General features: G+C 42.9%; 1 protein-coding gene across 1 annotated transcript; it reads left to right on the top strand.

Moving 5' to 3' along the window:
• Positions 1-599: 599 nt before the first annotated feature.
• Positions 600-17,714, top strand: QNG1 (Q-nucleotide N-glycosylase 1). Its single transcript, XM_054501668.2, has 4 exons — positions 600-1,472; positions 1,997-2,256; positions 11,064-11,259; positions 16,310-17,714. The coding sequence occupies exons 1-4, from the start codon at positions 1,136-1,138 to the stop codon at positions 16,540-16,542; spliced, it is 1,026 nt and encodes a 341-aa protein (XP_054357643.1). The 5' UTR covers positions 600-1,135; the 3' UTR covers positions 16,543-17,714.
• Positions 17,715-23,980: the final 6,266 nt, after the last annotated feature.

The raw sequence follows: 23,980 nt of genomic DNA, 5'->3' as shown, positions 1-23,980 counted from the left end.
ACCAGTCAAATTTGGATCATCAATAAATTGGCTTCTACACCTCTCTCCTAATATAAGGTACTTGTATAAGTTTGCAGTTGTGAGACACTTATTTCTCATTTTTAATGTCTTCTCAGTAGGGCCACTGATATAGTCACTATTTGACTGACCAGAATGGTTGGCACTGGTGATTGGCTCATAAAGTGCCCTCGATTTAGGGGGCTCAATTATCAAAGGTTTAAATCCTAGCCCAAACCATTGCTGTGATGGGGGTTAATCAATGAACCACTCAGCTTCACTTGCAAAAGCGGGATCACAATAGCCGCTTTTGTCATGACCCAGCCTAGGTGAGATTTAGTACTTAAGTGCACTGCCAGGCACACAAGGTTAATTTAACAATTTAACACATTTGTTTCCCCATCCATTTCTCCAAACCTTTCAACTAATCCTAACGTTCGTTCGGCCAAATGGGCCAGGAATTCACTTAAAAACAAAAAACAAAACAAACAAAAAAACACTCCCTGGGGCTTGGGAAAGGAGGCACCGCCGCCCCATGTCGCAGTCTGGGGGTGGATCCGTCCTCAGCACCAAGGTCTACGGCCATAATACTCCTCGAGGCCAAGGAGCCCGGATGCGGGGCGTTGCCGAGGGCGTCTTGCCCAGGCTGCGGGAAAGGAGAGGGGCGGGAGCGGGTGGGGGCATCGCGACCCAGGCCACGGCGGCGAGTCGCCGTCTTCGAGTCCCACCTGTCCGAAGCGGGGTGAGAAAAGGCACAACATGGCAAAACCACGCACCTCCCAGGGTGGGCAACTCACGGCCGGTGAACGCCGGACTCTTGGCAGTTTCCAGACCTTTGGAACCGGAAGCGGAGCCTGGGAGCGCGCCCGAGAGGGCGTGAACGGGACCGCTTTCCCGGAAGTGCTTGCGGCCTCGGCCCAGCGAGCTGCCCCGGCGTCTCTCCAGTTTCCTAGTCAGGGCAGCGCCGCGGGAGAGAACCTTTACCTTGGCTGCACCAAGTTCTCAGTGCCACTCCCTGGCAGGGCGGGACCTTGTTTAGGCCCTGTGATCCCGCGGTTCCTAGTAGCGCAAGGCGCAGAGTGGACCTTGACCCGCATAGGGCGGGAAGAGTTTGGCCCGCCGGGTCCCAAAGGGCAGAATGGACGGGCTCCTAAATCCCAGGGAATCCTCTAAATTCATTGCAGAAAACAGTCGGGATGTGTTTATTGACAGCGGAGGCGTACGGAGGGTGGCAGAGCTGCTGCTGGCCAAGGCGGCGGGGCCAGAGCTGCGCGTGGAGGGGTGGAAAGCTCTTCATGAGCTGAATCCCAGGGCGGCCGACGAGGCCGCGGTCAACTGGGTGTTCGTGACAGACACGCTCAACTTCTCCTTTTGGTCGGAGCAGGACGAGCACAAGTGTGTGGTGAGGTACAGAGGGAGAATATACAGTGGGTACTGGTCCCTGTGCGCCGCCGTCAACAGAGCCCTCGACGAAGGTTGGTGCCATACTCGCCGTCGGACCTAACAGCCTTTGAGGTTTCCATTTACTTGGGGTGTGTGTAGGAGAGTTCCAAGGAGCGGGTTGGGAGATGGAATAATGGAAAGCGAACCTGAAGTTCGTTGCAAGTCCTTATGCTTAAAATAGAAGTATGAAAAGGGGCATATTTTAGTGGGAAATGATGTTAATATTTATCATTGCAGCATAAAAGTTACAGTAGCATAAAAGTCAGTTTTATAAAGAATGCCATTTGAATGACACCTGAAGAACAAAAGGACCGATGTTATAAAGCAATTTACTCAAAATACATCTGATGTAATATTGCAATAGTTAGAAATGGGTGAATAAGTACAGATGAACAAGTAGAAAATGAGAGTTTTGCTTTAGATTTTTTATTCTTCCACTTTTAGTGCATTCCTATAACACTCATTTGGTTTCATATTAATTCCATGCTGTAAAAGCAAGGGTTTAATGCATATGAAGTATGACATTGGTCCTCTGAATTTTCTTTTTTCACTAAAGGGATACCAATAACTAATGCCTCGTACTACGCGACAGTGACCCTGGATCAGGTTCGGAATATACTTCGTTCTGACACAGACGTTTCCATGCCTTTAGTAGAAGAGAGGCATCGGATTCTCAATGAAACCGGGAAAATTCTGCTGGAGAAGTTTGGAGGCTCTTTTCTCAACTGCGTCCGAGAAAGTGAGAATAGTGCGCAGAAGTTAATGCAACTGGTGGTTGAAAGTTTTCCTTCTTACAGAGATGTGACTCTGTTTGAGGTGAGTTGCTTCTGTTGGGGATTTTAGAAGTCTTAATCATCTGAGTTAACCCTTTTACTTCCAGAACTCATTTTAAGAATTAAAAACTTAAATTTTTAAGTGTATTCCATGTGGAAGAAACTAACAAAATCAAGTAGTGTTTCAAAGTCATTTCTTATGTTTTCTTTTTGTTTGTTTGTTTGAGACAGAGTTTTGCTCTTGTAGCGCAGGCTGGAGTGCAATGGCGTGATCTTGGCTCACCGCAACCTCTCCCTCCCGGGTTCAAGCGATTCTCCTGCCTCAGCCTCCCGAGTAGCTGGGATTACAGGGATGCGCCACCACGCCCAGCTAATTTTATGTATTTTTAGTAGAGACGGGGGTTTCACTGTGTTGTCCAGGCTGGTCTCAAACTCCCGACCTCAGGTGATCCACTCGCCTCAGCCTCCCAAAATGTGATTACAGGCGTGAACCACCACGCCTGGCATTATTTCTTTTCTTTCTTTTTTTTTTTTTTTTTTGAGATGGAGTCTCACTCTGTCACCCAGGCTAGAGTGCAGTGGCGTGATCTTGGCTCACTGCAAACTCTGTCTCCCGGGTTCAAGTGATTCACCTGCCTCAGTCTCCCGACTAGCTGGGATTACAGGCGCCCGCCACCGCGCTAGGCTAATTTTTGTATTTTTAGTAGAGACGGTGTTTCACCATGTTGGCCAGTCTCGTCTTGAATTCCTGACCTCGTGATCCACCCGCCTCGGCCTCCCAAAGTGCTGGGATTACAGGCATGAGCCACTGTGCCCGGCCTTTTTTTTTTTCTTTCCCTGAGACGGAGTCTTGCTCTGACTCCCAGGCTGGAGTGCAGTGGCACGATCTCAGCTTACTGCAACCTCCACCTCCCGGGTTCAAGCGATTCTCCTGCCTCTGCCTCCTGAGTAGCTGGGACTACAGGCGCATGCCACCACACCCGGCTAATTTTTTGTGTATTTTTAGTAGAGATGGGGTTTCATCTCATTTCTTATGTTTTCTAATAGTATTTCATTCTTTACTTCCTTTTTTTTTTCCTTTTAAAATGTTTCAAACCTAAAAAACATGGAACCCTCCATGTAATGTTCTCCTTATGGAAAATTAAGTATTTTTAGTACTTCAAGAACGTTACTTTATTGGATGAAGATCAGAATGTATACTAACCTCTCCCTAATAAAAAGTATTTCTCGCCGGACTCGGTGGCTCACACCTGTAATCCCAGCACTTTGGGAGGCCTAGGTGGGTGGATCACCTGTGGTCAGGAGCTCAGGACCAGCCTAGCAACATGGTGAAACCCCATCTCTACTAAAAATACAAAAATTAGCTGGGTATGGTTGCACGCACCTGTAGTCCCAGCTACTTAGGAGGCTGAGGCAGGAGAATCGCTTGAACCCGAGAGGTGGAGGCTGCAGTGAGCCGAGATTGCACCACTGCACTCCAGCCTAGGCGAGACAGAATTAGACTCTATCTCAAAAAAGTATTTCTTGAAAAGTTCAGTGTACTGTATATATATTTTGTGTTTTCTTTTTCATACACAGTGTACTTGAACAAATGATGATCATTTTGTTGGACCCTCACAGGCTGCACCTGGATTTTGTTTTGTAAAATTCTTTTGGAATCTTTTGAACCTGGGAGGGGGAGGTTGCAGTGAGCCGAGATTACGCCACTGCACTCCAGCCTGGGCGACAGAGCTGGACTCCATCTCAAAAAAATAAAAGAAATTGGCTGGGCGTGGTGGCTCACGCCTGTAATCCCAGCACTTTGGGGGGCCGAGGTGGGTAGATCACAAGGTCAGGAGTTCAAGACCAGCCTGGCCAACGTGGTGAAACCCTGTCTCTACTAAAAATATAAAAATTAGCCGGGTGTAGTGGTGGGTGCCTGTAATCCCAGCTACTCAGGAGGCTGAGGCAGGAGAATCACTTGAACCCAGGAGCTGGAGGTTGCAGTGAGCTGAGATCATGCCATTGCACTCCGGCCTGGACGACAAGAGCAAGACTCTATCTCAAGAAAAAAAAAAAAAGAATTCAATTGTATTAGTCTGTTCTCACACTGCTATAAAGAGCTGCATTTCATTTATAGCACAGTGCTTTGGTTTTGCTTTGCTGAAAAGTTAAATTTTTAAAAAATGTACCAGAAAATGGCAGTATCTTGGCTCACTACAACCTCCATCTCCTGGGTTCAAATGATTCTCCTGCCTCAGTCTCCCAAGTAGCTGGGATTACAGGCATCCGTCACCATGCCCAGCTAATTTTGTATTTTTAGTAGAAACAGGGCTTCACCATGTTGGCCAGGCTGGTCTTGAACTCCTGACCTCAAGTGATCTGCCTGCCTCAGCTTCCCAAAGTGCTGGGATTACAGGCTTGAGCCACCATGCCCAGCCAGCCAATCTGATGCTTTTTTTTTTTTTTTTTTTTTTTTGAGACAGAGTCTCACTCTGTCACCCAGGCTGGAGTGCGGTGACACCATCTCTGCTCACTGCAACCTCCGCCTCCCGGGTTCAGGCAGTTCTCTGCCTCCGAGTAGCTGGGATTCCAGGCACCCACTACCATGCACAGCTAATTTTTGTATTTTTTTTTTTTTGAGACGGAGTCTTGCTCCGTCACCCAGGCTGGAGTGCAGTGGCGCGATCTCAGCTCACTGCAAGCTCCACCTCCTGGGTTGAAGCCATTCTCCTGCCTCAGCCTCCCTAGTAGCTGAGACTACAGGCGCCCGCCACCATGCCCGGCTAATTTTTTTGTATTTTTAGTAGAGACGGGGTTTCACCATGTTAGCCAGGATGGTCTTGATCTCCTGACCTGGTGATCCGCCCGCCTCGGCCTCAAAAGTGCTGGGATTACAAGCATGAGCCACCGCACCCGGCCTAATTTTTGTATTTTTAGTAGAGACAGGGTTTCACCATATTGGCCAGGCTGATCTTGAACTCCTGACCCTGTGATCCACCCACCTTGGCCTCCCAAAGTTCTGGGATTACAGGCGTGAGCCACAGCGCCCGACCTAATCTGATACATTTTTAAATGAAAATTGGTACAGAAACCATTTCTCATGAGTACTTGTTTCTAAAATACAGTTTTACAGAAAAATCCCCAAAATGGGCTAGGCATGGTGGCTCAAGCCCATAATCCCAACACATTGGGTGGCTGAGGTAAGAGGATTGCTTGAGCCCAGGAGTTTGAGACCAGCCTGGACAACACGTGAGACTCCATTTCTACAAAAAGTTTAAAAACTAGCCAGGCGTGGTGGCATGCCTGTGGTTCTAGCTACTCAGGAGGCTGAGGCAGGAGGATCGCTTGAGCCCAGGACGTGGAGGATCGCTTGAGCCCAGGAGGTGGAGGCTGCAGTGAGCTATGATAGTTCCACTTTACTCCAGCCTGGAAGAGCAAGACCTTGTCCCAAAAAAATAAAATAAATAAAAATAAACAATTTGCACAAACTAGTCATGTTTTTTTAATGTATACCTATTTACTGAGATTATCATTCATTTTTAGACATGAACAAATGAATAAAGTTAACAATTTTTAATTTAGATAGATTTAGATCAGTGATTTCCCAACCTGGCTGTGCCCCAGAATCACTTAGGAGGCTTAAAATTCAGATATATTTCCAAAACGCCACCCTCAAAGAGCCTGATGAATAGGTGAAAGAAGAGCTATTTTTTAAGCTCTTCAAGTTACTCTGATTTAGAGTAATGCAGTAACTTTGTAAAAGGTCTAATTAACAAATTGGCTTTCTTATGACTATTACTGTTACTGTGACATACTGATAAATATAAAAAAACATAAGCTTTTTGATACTTCAATAGATAACATTTTATTTTTTATTTTTAGTTTTGTTGTTGTTGTTGTTTTTTGAGACAGAGTCTCGCTCTGTCACCCAGGCTGGAGTGCAATGGCGCGATCTCGGCTCACTGCAACCTCCGCCTCCCGGGTTCTAGCGATTCTCCTGCCTCAGCCTCCTGAGTTAGCTGGGATTAGAGGCGCGCACCACCACGCCAGGCTAATTTTTGTATATTAGTAGAGATGGGGTTTTACCATGTTGGCCAGGCTGGTCTCGAACTCCTGACCTCAGGTGATCCACCCGCCTTGGCCTCCCAAAGTGTTGGGATTACAGGCGTGAGCCACCGTGCCAGCCATTGTTTTTTTTGTTTTGTTTTTTGAGACGGAGTCTTGCTGGCATGCAATGGCACAATCTCGGTTCACTGCAACCTCCGCCTCCCAAGTTGAAGCTATTCTCCCACCTCAGCTCCCGAGTAGCTGGGATTACAGGCATCCGCCATCATGCCTGGTCAATTTTTATATTTTTGTAGAGGCAGGGTTTCACCGTGTTGGCCAGGCTGGTCTTGAACTCCTGACTTCAGGTGATCTGCCCACCTCGGCCTCCCAAAGTGCTGGGATTACAGGCGTGAGCCACCGCACTTGGCCTGTGTTGTTCTTAACTTTTGTAATCCTTGAACTTTCTATTTATTCATGATAAAATTATGGAATAATTTTTTCAAAAAACTTAACTGTCCAGGCGCGATGGCTCTTGCCTGTAATCCTAGAACCTTGGGAGGCCAAGGCGGATGGATCACTTGAGCCCAGGAGTTCAAGACCAGCCTGGGCAACATGGGGAAACCTCATCTCTGCAAAATAACAAGAAAATTAACTGGCCTTGGTGGTGAACACCTATAGTCCCAGCTATTCAGGAGGCTGAGGTGGTAGGATTGCTTGAGCCCAAGGAGGTCAAGGCAGCAGTGAGCCGTGATTGAGCCACTGAATTGAGCCACAGCCTGGGCGGCAGTGAGCCCTGTCTCCAAAAAAAAAGAAAAAGAAAAGAAGAAAATTAACTCAAGGTCATAGAGCTTTTTATTGACAGTTATTTTATAAAGGTACAATTTAGAAAATATTTAAATCACAAAACAATATCATGAAACGTGTAAGCAATTGTTATTTGGAGATTTACTAGTAGTTTTAGTGATACCAGTTAATATTTTAGAGATCCAGAATTTGATTACGAAAATCATTTGATTTCTAAAACCATAATGAGCTTACCAAGAAAATGTTTTATAGATGGCGGGGCGTGGTGGCTCATGCCTGTAATCCTTGCACTTTGGGAGGCCGAGGTGGGTGGATCACAAGGTCAGGAGTTCGAGACCAGCCTGGCACACGTGGTGAAACCCTGTCTCTACTAAAAATACAAAAATTAGCCAGGCGTGGTGGCACCCGCCTGTAATCCCAGCTACTTGGGAGGCTAAGGCAGGAGAATGGCCTGAACCCGGGAGGCAGCGGCTGCGGTGAGCCGAGATTGCACCGTTGCAATCCAGCCTGGGCAACAGAGCAAGACTCCGTCTCCAAAAAAAAAAAAAAAAATAGGAAAATGTTTTACAGATTACTTGAATTTATTTTTGATTCCTCCCTTAAATCTTTTTGTCCTTTTTTATCTTAATATATTATTATATCTATTATAATCTATTCTTTATATATACTAGTCTGCTACCATGGAAACAGCAGTGACATGGTAATTTAGATGTTTTCTTAGATGCTAGCACTGATTTTGTTATTTTTATTTTTTGTTTTTTTCCATGTGGGTTGTTATGTAAGTTTGATTCCTAGTTTTTTCCGTTTTGCTCTATGAATCTTGTTAAAGGTAGCAGATAATGGTTTCTATCTATTATAATAAACTTGATGGTGTAGTAATTGTGTTTAATAGACATTTTTATAAGTTAAGTCTTATGTCTTGCTGGTTTTTTTGTTTGTTTTTTTTTTTCCCTTGAGACAGAGTTTCACTCTTGTTGCTGAGGCTGGAGTGCAATGGCGTGATCTCGGCTCATCACAACTTCCGCCTCCTGGGTTCAAGTGATTCTCCTGCCTCAGCCTCCCGAGTAGCTGGGATTACAGGCATATGCCACCATGCCCAGCTAATTTTGTATTTTTTTTAGTAGAGACGAGGTTTCTCCATGTTGGTCAGGCTGGTTTCAAACTCCCAACCTCAGGTGATCCTCCTGCCTTGGCCTCCCAAAGTGCTGGGATTACAGGCATGAGCCACTGCGCCCAGCCATGTCTTGTGTTGTTTTATAAACTAGACTTGAACTAGAAACCTGGTTGCCATATATAAATCCAGTTTATATAAAGGAACAATTGCCAAGTTGTCATATTTAGATAGGTTTAGGAATATAGGGTGATAGCATAATGTAGGAATGTTTTAAATTGTGATTTGTTCCTTCAGCCTCTTAATTTAATTTAGAGACATTACACCATGTCAGAAAATGAGAATGTATATTTGCTCTGGAAAACAAATTCTGACTTTCTTAAATGTAGCTTTAGAAGTTTTAATTTATTTAGTATAATAAAAATAGGTCTGGATCTGTTGCAATAGGCATATCTTAAGGTTAAGCAATATTAGGTTATTTCTTGTTATGACAGAGTATCATTGGCGTTTTCTTAGTAAATAAAAGAATCTGTAGTGTCATCTTAAGGAATTTTTGTGTAGAGCCTTTCCTTAAACTTTTAATCTCGTATTTATTTGTTTATGTCATTTACAAGTTAAAATATTCTCCTCCAAGGTGGTCAGGATATATTTTGGGAGCTAGTAATATTGATAAACAAACATTTATAAAACATTATTTAAGGTTATTACTATTGGTATTAGGACTAGTAGTCGATTGTAATTATCTATGTTTTTCCATAATCTAGGCTGATTTGCATTTGTAGATTTACAGAGTGCTTTTTGGGGGTTGTTTTTTGAGATAGAGTCTCAGTCAGTTGCCCAGGCTGGAGTTCAGTGATGTGATCACAGCTCACTGCAGCCTCTACCTCACAGGCTCAAGCAAACACCCTGCCTCAGCCTGGTGAGTAGCTGAGACTACAGGCACGTGCCACCACGCCTGGCTAATTAAAAAAAAAAAAAAAAAATTTGTAGGCCAGGCATGGTGGCTCGTTCCTGTAATCCCAGCACTTTGAGAGGCCAAGGCAGGCAGATCGCCTGAGGTCAGGAGTTTGAGACCAGTCTGGCCAACATGGTGAAACCCCATCTCTACTAAAATATGAAAAATAGCCAGGTGTGGTGGTTGTAGAGACGGGGTTTCACCGTGTTTTGTAGAGATGGAGTTACATCGTTTTCCAGGCTGGTCTTGAACTTCTGGCTTCAAACAATCCTCTGGCTTTGGCCTCCCAAAATGATGGGATTACAAGTGTAAGCCACCACACTTAGCTAGAATTTTTTAATTAAATTATAACCCACTAATGCTTGGTTAAATTTGTCTTTTCTATGTATAAATATAATTGGCTATTTTATTTTCATATTTAGACTTACATATCAACTTTGAGCATTTCTAAAATTGGTAAATATCATTTTCTAGCTGTTGATCAATTAATGTCTTTATAAAATAAGTTAATCATATTATCTGAAAGGAAACAGTTAAAAACGAATGGTGTGGTTCTCTTCAGACCTGAGCTTATGGATGATTATTCTTTATATGTTGCTGTATTTTTTTTTTTTAATTATTTTTTTTGACAGAGACTTGCTCTGTCGCCCAGGCTGGAGTGCAGTGGTGCGATCTCGGCTCACTGCAACCTCCGCCACTCAAGTTCAAGCGATTCTTCTACCTCAGCCTCCTGAGTAGCTGGGACTACAGGCAATCACCACCACACCCAGCTAATTTTTGTATTTTTAGTACAGACGGGGTATTACCATATTGGCCAGGCTGGTCTCGAACTCCTGACCTCATGATCCTCCTGCCTCATCCTCCCAAAGTGCTGGGATTACAGGCGTGAGCCACCATGCCCGGCCTATACTTGGCTGTATATTATACAATTAATGTGAATTATATTGCAATCAGAAAAACAGACATGTGTCTTAATTTAAGAAACTTTCAAAAGGAATGCTATCTACACATTTAAAATAATAAGCCCTTGGGCCGGGCACAGTGGCTTACGCCTGTAATCTCAGCACTTTGGGAGGCTGAGGCAGGCGGATCACAAGGTCAGGAGATCGAGACCATCCCGGCTAACACAGTGAAACCCTGTCTCTACTAAAAAAATACAAAAAATTAGCCGGGCATGGTGACGGCGCCCGTAGTCCCAGCTACTCAGGAGGCTGAGGCAGGAGAATGGCGTGAACCCGGGAGGCAGAGCTTGCAGTGAGCCGAGATTGCGCCACTGCACTCCAGCCTGTGCGACAGAGCAAGACTCTGTCTCAAAAAATAATAATAATAGTAAGCCCTAGGATTATATTGCAGAAATCTGTATATGAAGTAATGCCATTGAAAAAGGATAGTAAGTAGTATCAAGATTACATAAATTGTATTTTATGTGCCTTGAAAAATGGGAAGTGAGTTTGGAGTGATAGAAAATTTAATGTTTATTAAATCCTTTTGTTTCCTGTAAAAGATCTATGAATTCTTTTTTTTTTTTTTTTTTTTTTTGAGACAGGGTCTCCCTCTGTCACCCAGGCTGGAGTGCAGTGGTGTGATCACGGTTCACTGCAGCCTTGACCTTCCAGGCTCATGCAATTCTCCCACCTCACCTCCTTAGTATCTGGGACCATAGATGTGTGCCACCACGCCCGGCTAATTTTTTGGTTTTTGTAGAGATGGAGTTATGCCATGTTTCACAGGCTGGTCTTGAACTCCTGGGCTCAAGCAATCTGCCCACCTCAGCCTCCCAAAGTGCTGGGATTACGGGCGGGAGCCATGGTGCCCGGCCATTCTATAAATTCGTACCAATGAAGTAAGATTATTCTGCCTTTTAAAAAATGTTTCAACTGCACCTTTAAAAAATAGCATATATAAAGCTTTCAGATACTCAAATAATGTTTATATTCTCTTCATTCATCAGGGGAAAAGAGTTTCTTTTTACAAACGAGCCCAAATCCTTGTAGCAGATACATGGAGTGTATTGGAAGGAAAAGGAGATGGCTGCTTCAAGGACATCTCCAGTATCACCATGTTTGCTGATTATAGATTACCTCAGGTTCTTGCTCATCTTGGAGCCCTGAAATACTCTGATGACCTACTGAAGAAGCTTCTCAAAGGTTTGCAACTTTAAGTCGTTCTTTGTTATACTATGAATTGTTGGATCTCAGTTTAGTTTCTTTTACAAAAGGGTCTCCTTTGCTTTAAAAAAAAAAGTACTATTTATTGTTCATAGTATATGTAAAGGAAAATGCAAAGACAAAATGTAGAGAAAATGATTTTTCTTTTTGTTTACACTGTGAAATGTGGATATTGTAGAAAATTGTGCTATTTGAACATTATGATTTCATAGCCTAATGAAACCTAAATTTATGTTACATGAAAGTATGTAACACTGACAGTTCATCAGGTATAGTATTTGAAGAGTGTTAAGCTGAAGAGCACGCTACATGGTGATATGAAGGTAGGCTGAAAGATAGGTAATATGAATTGGCTTTTGAGTGAAGAGACTCCAAGGTCTGCACTGGGATATCTTGCACAAGTCACTCACTTCCCTAGGCTTATTCGCCATTATTGGATATGATTATTGATATCAAGACTAGGAGCCTTATGATATATAAGCTTAGGTAAATTGGGTTGAAAAGTTTGTGTGAAAATTAGCTTATATTTCCTTGTATGAGGAAAATAATTATATGATTTTCATGTTAATTTCTCTTTTAGGTGCAAAATTTTCTGCTACTTTTTTCTTTACTTTATTTTATTTAAAAAATATGTTGCCCAGGCTGGTCTTGAATTCCTGGGCTTAAGCAGTCTTCTCACTTCAGCCTTCCAAAGTGCTGGGATTACAGGCGTGAGCCACTGCACCTGGCCTCTTTATGTTTTTTTTTGTTTTTTTTTTTTTTGAGACAGAGTCTCACTCTGTTGCCCAGGCTAGAGTGCAGTGGCGCGATATTGGCTCACTGCAAGCTCCGTCTCCCAGGTTCAGGCCATTCTCCTGCCTCAGCCTCCCAAGTAGCTGGGAGTATAGGCGCCCGCCACCACACCTGGCAAATTTTTTGTATTTTTAGCAGAAATGGGGTTTCACCGTGTTAGCCAGCATGGTCTCGATCTCCTGACCTTGTGATCCACCCACCTCGGCCTCCCAAAGTGCTGGGATTACAGGTGTGAGCCACTGCCCGGCCTTACGTATTTTTTAAAAGAAGTAGATTCTATGATTGAATGATTTCCTCTTGTGAAATAGATTTGAATCCCCCAGATCAGAATAACACAGAATATAAAGGTACCATTATTCCTATGGTTGGCTCTACTGGGTTTTTATGCTGCCATGGGCAATCTGTTTTGTCTTCCATTTCCTCATTTGAAAAAGAACATGCTATTTTTTGTCATCATGCCCATGTCAAGGGTCACTAATTGTTGGATACCTTTAAAAGGGACAACATTTAGCAATCAGGGCTTATTTTTCATTCAGCCATATTAAGCTGCTTTTTTTTTGTTTTGTGCACACTGTTCATTCCTGTCTCTGAGTATTCTCTTACATGGTTTCCATCGTCCAAATTTTCTTTCTTTTTTTTTTTTTTTTTTGAGACGCTCTGTTGCCCAAGCTGGACTGTGGTGGCATGATCTCGGCTCACCAGAACCTCCGCCTCCCAGGTTCAAGCCATTTTCCTGCCTCAGCCTCCTGAGTAGTTGGGATTACAGGCGCATGCCACGATGCCTGGCTAATTTTTGTATGTTGAGTAGAGATGGGGTTTCACCACGTTGGTCATGTTGGTCTTGAACTCACGTCCACCCTCCTCAGCCTCCCAAAGTGCTGGGATTACAGGCGTGAGCCACCGTGCCCAGCTTCTTTTTTTCAATTCAAATTCTATACATCACAGAGGCTCACTCAAATGCTGTCCTCACTTATAGTGATTTGTCCATCTCCTCAGTTTTTATGGCACTTAATTGTCTCTGCTACTATGAGAAAAACCCTAGTGAGAAGGGGTCATCCAGCATAGTTGTACAGAGATGTCAGAATTTTCTTCTCCCATCCATTTCAACTCCAGAGGCTCTTTTCCAATATCCATTGGCAGTCATTACTGCCTCCATTTATGCCTTGCTTCTGAAAGGGTACTCTCCTATCCGTAGCTAGTTTGATGCAGGATGGACAAATTCTTTTGCCACTTAGTGCATTTAAGTAAAATTTGGATTTTGTTTTCCAAAAGGTATGTTACTGCAAAACTAGACCAAAAATAAACAAACCATAAATTTAATGTAACAGACATAAATACAGTGTACTCATTTTTAAAAACTACCTTAAGTGAAATCTAGGACCAGCTTAGTTTGACCAGATGAGGTAGGACCTTCCTTAACTAGATTCCAATGGTACTTCCAAACTTTAGGATTTGCTACACTTATATTCCTTCCCTTCTCCTCTCATCTGGGTATCTCAGGGACAGCCCTTGGAAGTGCCACTTAGATTTCTGTCCACTGTCTTTAACCCATCTCTTCACGAAAGACATAGTACTTGGCCAATTATAAAGACTAACAATGCAATTTAACTAAATTTAGCTTTTCACTGTGATTCCAGGGCCAGTTTTTAGACCAAATACCTGGGCCATATTACGTTCCCTGACTCTAATCTATGTCTGTCCACTTAAATGTCTTTTTCTGTCTGAAGTCCATGTTCTATCCCATACTGTAAGTTGCTGCATTAGTTATTACATTAGTTTCCTAGGGCTGACATAACAAATTACCACAAACTAGATGGCTTCAAGGAACAGAAATGTATTGTGTCACAGTTCTGGAGGCTGGAAGTCTGAAATCAAGATGTTGGCAGGACCATCCTTCCTCTAAAGGCTCTTGGGAATAATACTTCCTTGCCTCTTTCCAGTACCTTGTGGCTCCAGCAGTCCTTGGCATTCCTTGGTTTGTAGCTGCATCACACCAATCATGGCCTTCTTATCCTTGTGTCTCCTGTCTCTTTGTATCCTCTTTTCTTCTTTTTTTTTTTGAGACGGAGTTTTGTTCTTGTCGCCCAGTGCAATGGCGCCATCTCAGCTCACTGCAACCTCCTTCTCCCGGGTTCAAGTGATTCTCCTGCCTCAGCCTCCTGAATAGCTGGGATTACAGGTGCCCACCACCACGCCTGGCTAATTTTTGTATTTTTAGTAGAGACAAGGTTTTACCATGTTGGCCAGGCTGCTCTCGAATTCCTAACCTCAGGTGATCCACCCGCCTTGGCCTCCCAAAGTGCTGGGATTACAGGCATGAGCCACCGCACCCGACCTGTATCGTCTTCTTTTCTTGCTTGCTTTCTTTTTGGTTTAGAAACAGGGTCTTACTCCGTCACCGAGGCTGGAGTGCAGTGGCATGATCATAACTCACTGCAGCTTCAAACTCCTGGGCTCAAGCGATCCTCCCTTCTCAGCCCCAGCCTCCTGAATAGCTAGGGCTACTAGAGGTGCATACCAACCATGCCTGGCTACTTTTTCCATTTTTTGTAGAGAAGGGGTCTCACCTTTCCTTCGTTGGATTTAAGGTTGATCCTAATCCAGTATGACCTCATCTTCACCTGATTACATCTGCAAAGGCCGTATTTCCAAACAAAGTCAGATTCACAGGTACCAGGTGTTATGACTTGAATGTATCTTTTTATGAGCCACAGTTCAACCCACTACTATTATCTATTGCTGTGTAACAATTTACGCTAAAAACGCTAAAATTTAGTGGTTGAAACAACAGACATTTATGATCCTGGGTCAGGAACCTGAGTGCTGCTTAACTAGGTACCTCTGCCTCAAGGTTACAGTCCAGCCTCCAAGTGGAGCAGTGCCTTACCTGATAGCTCTACTCGGATGGGAGCGTCTGCCTCCATGGCCACTCTGTTGGTTGATTTGGCAGTTTTAGCAAGTTGATAGTCAAATTTGGAGGAAGTGATTAACAGCAAAACTGAAGAGGAAGGTATGGGCTTCTATGCTAGCACCTGGGGCAAAGTAAGGAAATGGAGGAACCTGGTTAATCACTGTTTCCCCACCTGTTCCACTGACCAGTGCCTAAGCCCATGGGAGAGTTGGATGGAGGGGGCATAAGTAACACTACTTAAGGTCACAAGATATCCTGGGTACTGTGAGACTTTGTGCATGGGTGCAGTTTGGTGGCCAGAGGCCAAATACAGCTTGCAGTTGCGTTATGTTTGGCCTGGAAAATGGCCTAGCAATTTTTAATTAGTTTCCAACACTTGAAAATTAGGAGATTCCACATAAAAATCAAACTTCCTGACTTCTCTCATAAGAAAAATATGGAAACACACAGTACCTTTGCATAGGACTATGTACACTACCTAGCTCACTACAGTTTGCATCTGACTGCTGCATATAGACATGGGTCCATGAGTCCTACTCTAGTCTCAGTGGCAAGACACAGCCAGTGCTTACCTTGCAGGATCAGATATTCCCAAAATAAATATTTATTTATTTTGGAGATACGGTTGGCTCTGTTGCCTAGACTGGAGTGCAGTGGCGTGATCTCGGCTCACTGCAACTTCTGTCTTCTGGACTCAAGCGACCCTCCCACCTCAACCTCCCGAGTAGCTGGGACTACAGGCAATACCACCATGCTGGGACTTCTACTCCCGAGTAGCTGGGACTACAGGCACATACCACCATGCCTGGCTAACTTTTGTATTTTTTGTAGAGACAGGGTTTTGTCATGTTGCCCAGGCTGGTCTTGAACTCCTGAGCTCAAGTAATCTTCCCACCTCAGCCTCCCAAATTGCTAGCATTACAGATGTGAGGTACTGCACCCAGCCTACAATAATTTTATTTCTGGTATCAAACCCAATTTTAAATTCCCTCTTTTTAATAACTAGCAGTCATAGTTTTAAATTTATGGTCACCACTTACTCATTTTTCAAATATTTATTGGGGAGCTAGTATGTGCAAGGTGCTATGCTAGCTCTTGGGAATATTGAGACAAGCCAGATATGGCCCCTGTCTTTGTGGAATTTAACTTGTAATTTAAAATCAGTGCGTAAGTTTTGAAATGATTTAAATTACCAAAAATAAAGTCTGAGATTTACAGTTTTAAAATGAGTACCATTTAAATACTCTGTTTTGTTCTACAGGGAAGTTCTGAGTAGATTTTGTATCATTGACTATTAATTTTTCTTACTGCTTTTCCCCCTTGCAGGAGAAATGCTCTCATATGGAGACAGGCAAGAGGTGGAAATCAGAGGGTGCTCGCTTTGGTGTGTTGAGCTGATCCGGGATTGTCTTCTGGAGCTTATTGAACAAAAGGGTGAAAAACCTAATGGAGAGATCAATTCCATTCTTCTGGATTATTACTTATGGGACTATGCCCGTGACCATAGGGAAGATATGAAAGGAATTCCGTTTCATCGCATACGTTGCATATATTATTGACCTCAAGAGTAAACTGATCCAAAGAAAACCCCCTGCATTTTATATCATATCATCTGTACAGTTTTGCCTTGATATTTAGAGAACATGATCGAGGTTATAGGAAATTGATTACCCATTCTCACTTTGAAAAATACTTCCTAGGCCGGGCACAGTGGCTTATGCCTGTGATCCCAGCACTGTGGGAGGCTGAGGCGGGTGGATCACCTGAGGTCAAGAGTTTGAGACCGCTTGGCCAACATGGTGAAACCCCATCTCTACTAAAAATACAAAATTAGTTGGGCATGGTGGCACGTGCCTGTAATCCCAGTTACTTGGGAGGCTGAGGCAAGGGAATCACTTGACCTCAGGAGGTGGAGGTTGCAGTGAGGTGAGATTAGGCCATTGCACTCCAGCCTCAGCAACAAGAGCTAACTTTGTTTCAAAAAAAAAAAAACTTCCTAGGCCAGATGTGGTGGCTCATATGTATAATCTTAGCACTTTGGGAGGCCAAGGCAGGAGGATTGCTTGAGGCGAGGAGTTTAAGACCAGCCTAGGCAACATAGGGAGACCCCCATCTCTACAAAAATTTAAAAATTAGCCTAGTGTGGTGGCACGCTCTGTAATCCCAAATATGCGGTAGGCTGAGGCTGAGGAGGGTGGATTGCTTGAGCCCAGGGGTTTGAGGCTGCAGTGAGCCACAGTCATACCACTGCATTCTACCCTGGGCAACAGATGGAGACCATGTCTCAAAAAAAAAAATTCCTGACATCACTATGTATTCCCAACTTTATCATTTGTCTGCCTGTTTAGTTTTGACTTATGTTTTCTTTTTTTTCCTGTCGACATGTAATTGACAGAAATAGTGAAGGAACTTTAATATTTTATTTAAATTTCCTAAAACTAATCATGCCTTATGTGACTAATCTTCAGTGATAATATTTCATCTATTGATATATTTTCTTGAGGTGTGTAATTTTCAGTATACCTTAATCATCTGGTGTAAAAAAGAGAGGTTTTTGATATATGAATGCTGTTCTTGTAAAAATCAATCTTGACACTTTATTTTAAACTTTTTATTGGTAATGATAGTGGGTTTTGTACATCGTGATTTTCAATTAAGGATATCTGTCTAATTTGTTTTTTCAGAGTAACTATATTGGAATTGAATAAAAATATTCAAAATTTTTCTTAAACCTGGAATGGATTATTTCATTAAAATAGAATTTACCATATATAATTTTAAAAGGTTTACTGTAAGTTAGATTATTTACTTTCTGCTGCAGAACTCTCATTACCTGTCAAGTACTCATTTCCCAACCACCCCCGCCACATTCCTTCTAACAGAATCTTGATTTTGTTAGGTATCTACCTTGTCTGCTTGCTGTGACTTCAGAAAAGTCAGAAAAAGATGACCTTTTCCCAAGCACTTTACTGCCATCTGCTGGAAATTTGTCATAATAACCTTACAAATGACTGACTGTGAGTGAGGCCTCCTGGAGTTGTGCAGTACACAACTTGCACAACCATAGTAGTGCTCCTGTGTCTATCCCTGTCCTGTGTGACTCAGGGGATGGTGATCCCATCCCCAGTTCTGGAGGTAGATCTTGTATGAATGGTTTACTATTCCTGGTCACTTTACTCTCCTTGCCTGTGATTGCTTTGATAATGGGTATATAATCCAGTTCTGGATAGTGACACTGGATGACAAGTCTGCTGGGAAGCTTCTAGAAAAGGATTCTTCACTTTTAAGAAAGAGATATAGGACAAAGATCCCTTTTCTTCCTCTCAGCAATGCTTTTAGCATGATACCTGCTATCATGCAGGTAGCCATTTTGTGGAGCTAGAGCCCAGCTATACTTTTCATGCCTGAGCCCATCCTATCCATGGACTTCATACTTGAGATAATAAACACATTACCTTATTATTTCCAGCATCTTGAATTAGTTTTCTGTAACTTGTACCAGAAAGCATCATAACAGTTTCCAGTGTAATCTCTGGGCCTCTTCTCCTGCCACCCTTCCAGCACTTCTCCCTGTCTTCCCTTCCCCCTTTCCCTCTTCTCCCCTTTGCTTCTCTGCCCTCCTCCTTCTTCTTCCCTTCTTTCCCCTCCCCCCTCTTTTTCCTCTCCTTCTCCACTCTCTTTATTTTTTATTTTTTTAGAGATGGTCTCACTGTCACCCAGGCTGGAGTACAGTCGTGAGATCATAGCTCACTGTAACCTTGAACTCCTGGGCTCAAGCAATCCTCCCAAAGTGCTGGGACCACAGGCGCATGCCACTATATTTGGCTAATTTAAATTTTTTGTAGAGATGGGGTCTCACTATGTTGCTCAGGTTGGTCTCAAACTCCTAGGCTCAAGCAATCCTCTTGCCAATGGCCTTCAAAGCACTGCGTTTAGAGCTGTGAGCCATGTTTTCCCAGACCCAGCTGCCTTTTCTCTTCTGCTACTGAGCATAACCTGGAATCAATCCTGGATGCCTGCATTCTAATCTAGGCAGCAGGATTGAAGAAGCAATAAAGAAGAGTAGAAAGAAAGGGTTGAAGCCAGGTGCAGTGGCTCGCTCCTACAGTCCCAGCCACTGGGTGGTGGGGAGGAACTGAGGTAGGAGGATCCCTTTAACCTAGGAGTTCATGTCCAGCCTGGGCAATGTAGCGAGATCCAGTCTCTAAAAATAATAATAAGGAAAAAACAACAAACAAAAAGGGTTGACAAGAAAGATTCTGTTAGCCACCACATTCCATTTTGGTTTCATCTTACTAGAATTTAGTCACGTGACCACAACTAACTGCCAAGAAGGCTAGGAAAGTGGCATGTATTATGGGCATTGGATACCAGCTAAACTATGTAGAGAGTATGGATGGGCCTGGGCACAATGGCTCATTCCTATAATCCCAGCAATTTGGGAAGCCAAAGGCGGGATGATCGCTTGAGCCCAGGAGGTCGAGGCTGCAGTGAGCAATGATCACCACTGCACTTCAACCTGGGCAACAGAGTGAGACTCCAGTCTCAAAAAAAAAAAAAAAAGTATGGGTGAATACTGGAAAACAGCAAGAAGTTTTTGCCACCCATTACATGGATTTTATAATTTTCTTACCTGATACAGACTAAGAGCATTAAAATAACATTTTGCCTAATGGCTTAAACAGCCATTGATGATCATTTTTCTGATCTATTATTTCATTAGGGATTGCAAAATGGTAGTGTTCTAGTTCTAACATTTTTGGTGTTTGGGGATTTGTGTGGAGATAACAACCCTCTTGGATTTCAGGGTAGTCTGGGGGAACATAATTAACATGGGGCTAGCTCCTGACGTTCCAGAAGAGAGTGGAATGTAGAATTAAGTTCTGAAAGTGTTTTCAGTTGTGTTGATTCATTCTGCACACCCTTTTAAAGGTAATGAAAATGTGCACAGCCTCCTGAAACTTCCTGGCACAGTCCTCCATTCAGAGAAGTCTTTTCTAATTCCTTGGTGACTCAGTTTCCTTTAGTAGCCTTTGATTTGCCATCAGTTATAAAATATTTTGTTTTGTATACAAATTTTAATCATGTTTCTTCAGAGGCCTCCTAATGATTTGCCTCACTCTACGAACTCAAGTTGTTTAGCCAAGGCACCTTGTCAATGCTTTCCAACCAAAGTAAACAGGTTAGATTTATTACTTGTAACATGGGGTGTCTCAGTAGGAGGATTATTTGGGGCAGGGTCTAAGGAAACTGTTCTGTTGAGATTGGATACTCTCAGAAAGCAGGATCAGTTATACTATTGGCTGCTCTACCACTGACTGCCTCAAATTTTTTCTACAGGGAGGGCAGACAAGAGCAAGGATAAAGCTGTCATTGGTAAAGAAGTCGGCAGTCACTCATTTTAGTGGAGATAGGATGTTTGGGTACTTTGTACAGCACGATGCCCTTGTATTTGTCTGTGGTTAGCAAAATTCTGAAGTGGCCTTATTTTGTCTTACTTTATTATGGTCTCTGAGTAACATTTCTGATCCAGTCTCTAAAAAAAAAAAAGAAAGAAAGAAAGAAAAAAACAAAAAACAAAACAAAGGGTTGACAAGAAAGGCTTTGGTAGCCACCACATTCCATTTTGGTTTCATCTTACTTGAATTTAGTCACGTGACCACAACTAACTACCAAGAAGGCTAGGAAAGTGATTATGTCCAACAGAAGACTAACATGGTATAGCTGTGGGTGCCAGGCCAGCTTTTTGTCAGGGGCTGCTTTTTTTCCTTTATCAACCTTAAACTTCTCCCTAATTAGCACCAAAGCAAATTAATAGATTTCGTTTCATTCAATTCAGAAATCATGTATTGAGCTTCCTCACAGTGTCCCCTCCCCTGAAGCTGAATGGATAACGGCTTAATTGGGTTGTCACCCCAGTCTGCCCCAGATGCAGATTTAATGACTGTATATGACTTAGGGGATCAGCTTTGAGGCAACTAGACCTTCCTTCTTTTCCTTGCAACTCTGTGACCCATCTTTCTCGAGGTGTGCTTCAACTCTTTTTTTTTTTTTTTTTTTTTGCTTTAGTTTAAAATTTCCAGCTTTTTGGTGGGTGCTATAGTCAAATACAAAACCTAAACAAGTAAGGGAATTTATCTATTCAGGCTATTACAATAGGAAAAGCACTCCACATCCAAAGATCAGAGACTCTTGGCAGGGTGGTTTTGCCTTAGACTTTTATAGGGAGGAGTATACAAGTTACAGGTGGAGGACTTACACATGGGATTGTTTTGCAATCAGAAGTCTCAGTCAGTTGTCAAACAGGAAATATTTATCTCTGTGTCATGCTGGTTTTAGGTGGACAAAGAGTTCTAATAGAGAGACAAAGAATGGGGAATTGGGCTGAGCATGGTGATGCACATCTGTAATCCCACCACTTTGAGAGGCCCACATGGGAGGATCACTTGAGCCCAGGAGTTCAAGACCAGCCTAGGCAACATAGCAAGACCCTGTCTCTATGAAAAAAAAAAAAAATTGTAAAAAAGAATGAGGAATTGAAGGGTCTGTGTCTGGTCTTGTACCACTGGGATGGGATAATCTCATGGGATACCATATACTATGGTGTATGCAGTTCATGGGTGACCAAATCATTGTTATGTGATGCATGCCTGTAATTTGTAAAATTCCTTGCAGGTATACAATTTATTGATTAAACAATTGGAAGTTTGGAGAAATATATTATTGTGCCATTCATCTAAATTTCTCTTTTTTCCATACACTGTATATCTTTTCCTTTCTTTTATCTCTTTGGGTTAAGAATATTTTAGTTTTAAATGGAATAAATCAAACTAAAACTAGCATAGTGAAAAAGCAATTGTAGTGATCAACAAAATAAGCCCAGGGATAGAGCTGGCTTTAGCCATGATCATGTAACTAGTTACAGTCTAGGGATTAAAATGCACAAAGACCATACCTCATATTTCTTTTCTTTTCTTTCTTTTTTTTTTTTTTTTTTTTGAGAGGGAATGTCACTCTTGTTGCCCAAGCTGGAGTGCAATGGTGCGATCTTGGCTGAGATCAGGAGAATCACTTGAACCTGGGAGACAGAGGCTGCAGCAAGCTGAGATCGCATCATTGCACTCCAGCACTCCAGCCTGCACAATAAAGCCAGACTCCGTCTCAAAAACGAAAACAAAAAAACAAAACAAAAGAAAAAGAAAGCACTAATCCAACTTCCTGTCTGGAGACAGGACAAACCTAGGAATTCTCTCCCTTTCTTCACCATTCCCATTTCGCCACTCTCAAGATAGACTAAGAGTCAGTTGATATAGAATACTAACCTGTATTTGGTTGCAGGAGTAGAATGCAATTATTAAGGCTCAACAGCTTTGTTCCTTTTTAAAAAAAGCATAAACATGTTGCTTTGGCCGGGCGTGGTGGCTCACGCCTGTAATCCCAGCACTTTGGGAGGCTGAGGCGGGTGGATCACGAGGTCAGGAGATCGAGACCATCCTGGCTAACACGGTGAAACCCTGTCTCTACTAAAAATACAAAAAATTAGTCGGGCGTGGTGGCGGGCGCCTGTAGTCCCAGCTACTTGGGAGGCTGAGACAGGAGAGTGGTGTGAACCTGGGAGGCAGAGCTCGCAGTGAGCCGAGATTGCGCCACTGCACTCCAGCCTGGCTGACAAAGCGAGACTCCATCTCAAAAAAAAAAAAAAAAAAAAAAGGTGTTGCTTTATTTTTTAGAGACAGAGTCTCACTCTGTCACCTAAGCTGGAGTGCAGTGGTGTGATCACTGCTCACTGCAGCCTCAACCTCCTGGGCTCAAGCAATTCCCCCACCTCAATCTCCCAAGTAGCTGGGATTACAGGCGTGCACCACCATGCCTGGCTAATTTTTATTTTTTGTAGAGATGGAGTCTCACTAGGGTTGCCCAGGCTGGTCTCAAACTCCTGACCTCAAGTAATCCTCCTGCCTCAGCCTCCCAAAGCCTGAGCCATTGTGCCCAGCCAAGGCTCAATAACTTTGACAAAGCCTGAGTCAAAGTGAGAAGAAACAAATAGATCACAGTGATATTTAGAGAGAAGCCTAGAAATACTTTGAGAACTGAAAATAGTATTTTGAAAGCAAGTAAAAAAACATAAAAAAACCTATGCGTTCATAGTCACCCTCCTTCTACCACACACGTGCTCCAAAAAAAGACACCGTATTGTTTGATTTTGAAGGTTGGTAGGGACCAATTTGTAATTCTGAAAATTCATAAATAAAAAGGAAAAAAGCATTTATTCTGTTATTCCTGTACTAACTGCATTTCAGGATAACCTGATAGAGGAAAAGCTCTTCTTTATAGAACAATACCAGCTAATGAATGCAAAAAGGAATATTAGAACATTACCATTATGCAATCGCTAACGAAATAATAGATATGGGAAATGATCCTCAATGGCTTCTAGGTGAAATGTTGATGAGGAACTTTTTTTTTTTTTTTTTTTTTTTTTTTCAGACAGTCTCCTTCTGTTGCCTAGGCTGGAAGTGCAGTGGTGCCATCTCGGCTCACTGCAACCTCCACCTCCCAGGTTTAAGCAATTCTCTTGTCTCAGTCTCCTGAGTAGCTGGGACTACAGACATGTGCCACCACACCTGGCTAATTTTTGTATTTTTAGTAGAGATGGGGTTTCACCATGTTGGCCAGGCTGGTTTCAAACTCCTGACCTCAAGTGATCCACCCACCTTGGCCTCCCAAGGTGCTGGGATTACAGGCATGAGCCACCATGCCCAGCCGATGAGGAACTTTTTAATGGATGGATTATACTGAAAAATATCTGTACTCATCTATAATCTTAACATCACCAAAAGCAGGATATGCAGACATTACATGCCTCCTGGTGTGTTGCAACAGGAAGTACATATGCCCATCTATGAATTATTCTTGCCAGAAGAATTGAACCTGAATCTAATCAAGAATCTAGATCTAACTTACTGGTTTACAGGAAATGTAGGAAACAGAGGAACA

This window comes from Pongo pygmaeus, chromosome 13 (genome assembly GCF_028885625.2).
Source record: "Pongo pygmaeus isolate AG05252 chromosome 13, NHGRI_mPonPyg2-v2.0_pri, whole genome shotgun sequence".
Classification (NCBI taxonomy): Eukaryota; Metazoa; Chordata; class Mammalia; order Primates; family Hominidae; genus Pongo; species Pongo pygmaeus.
The sequence above is the reverse complement of the archived record's forward strand: the minus strand, read 5'-3'. Positions and strand labels throughout refer to the sequence as shown.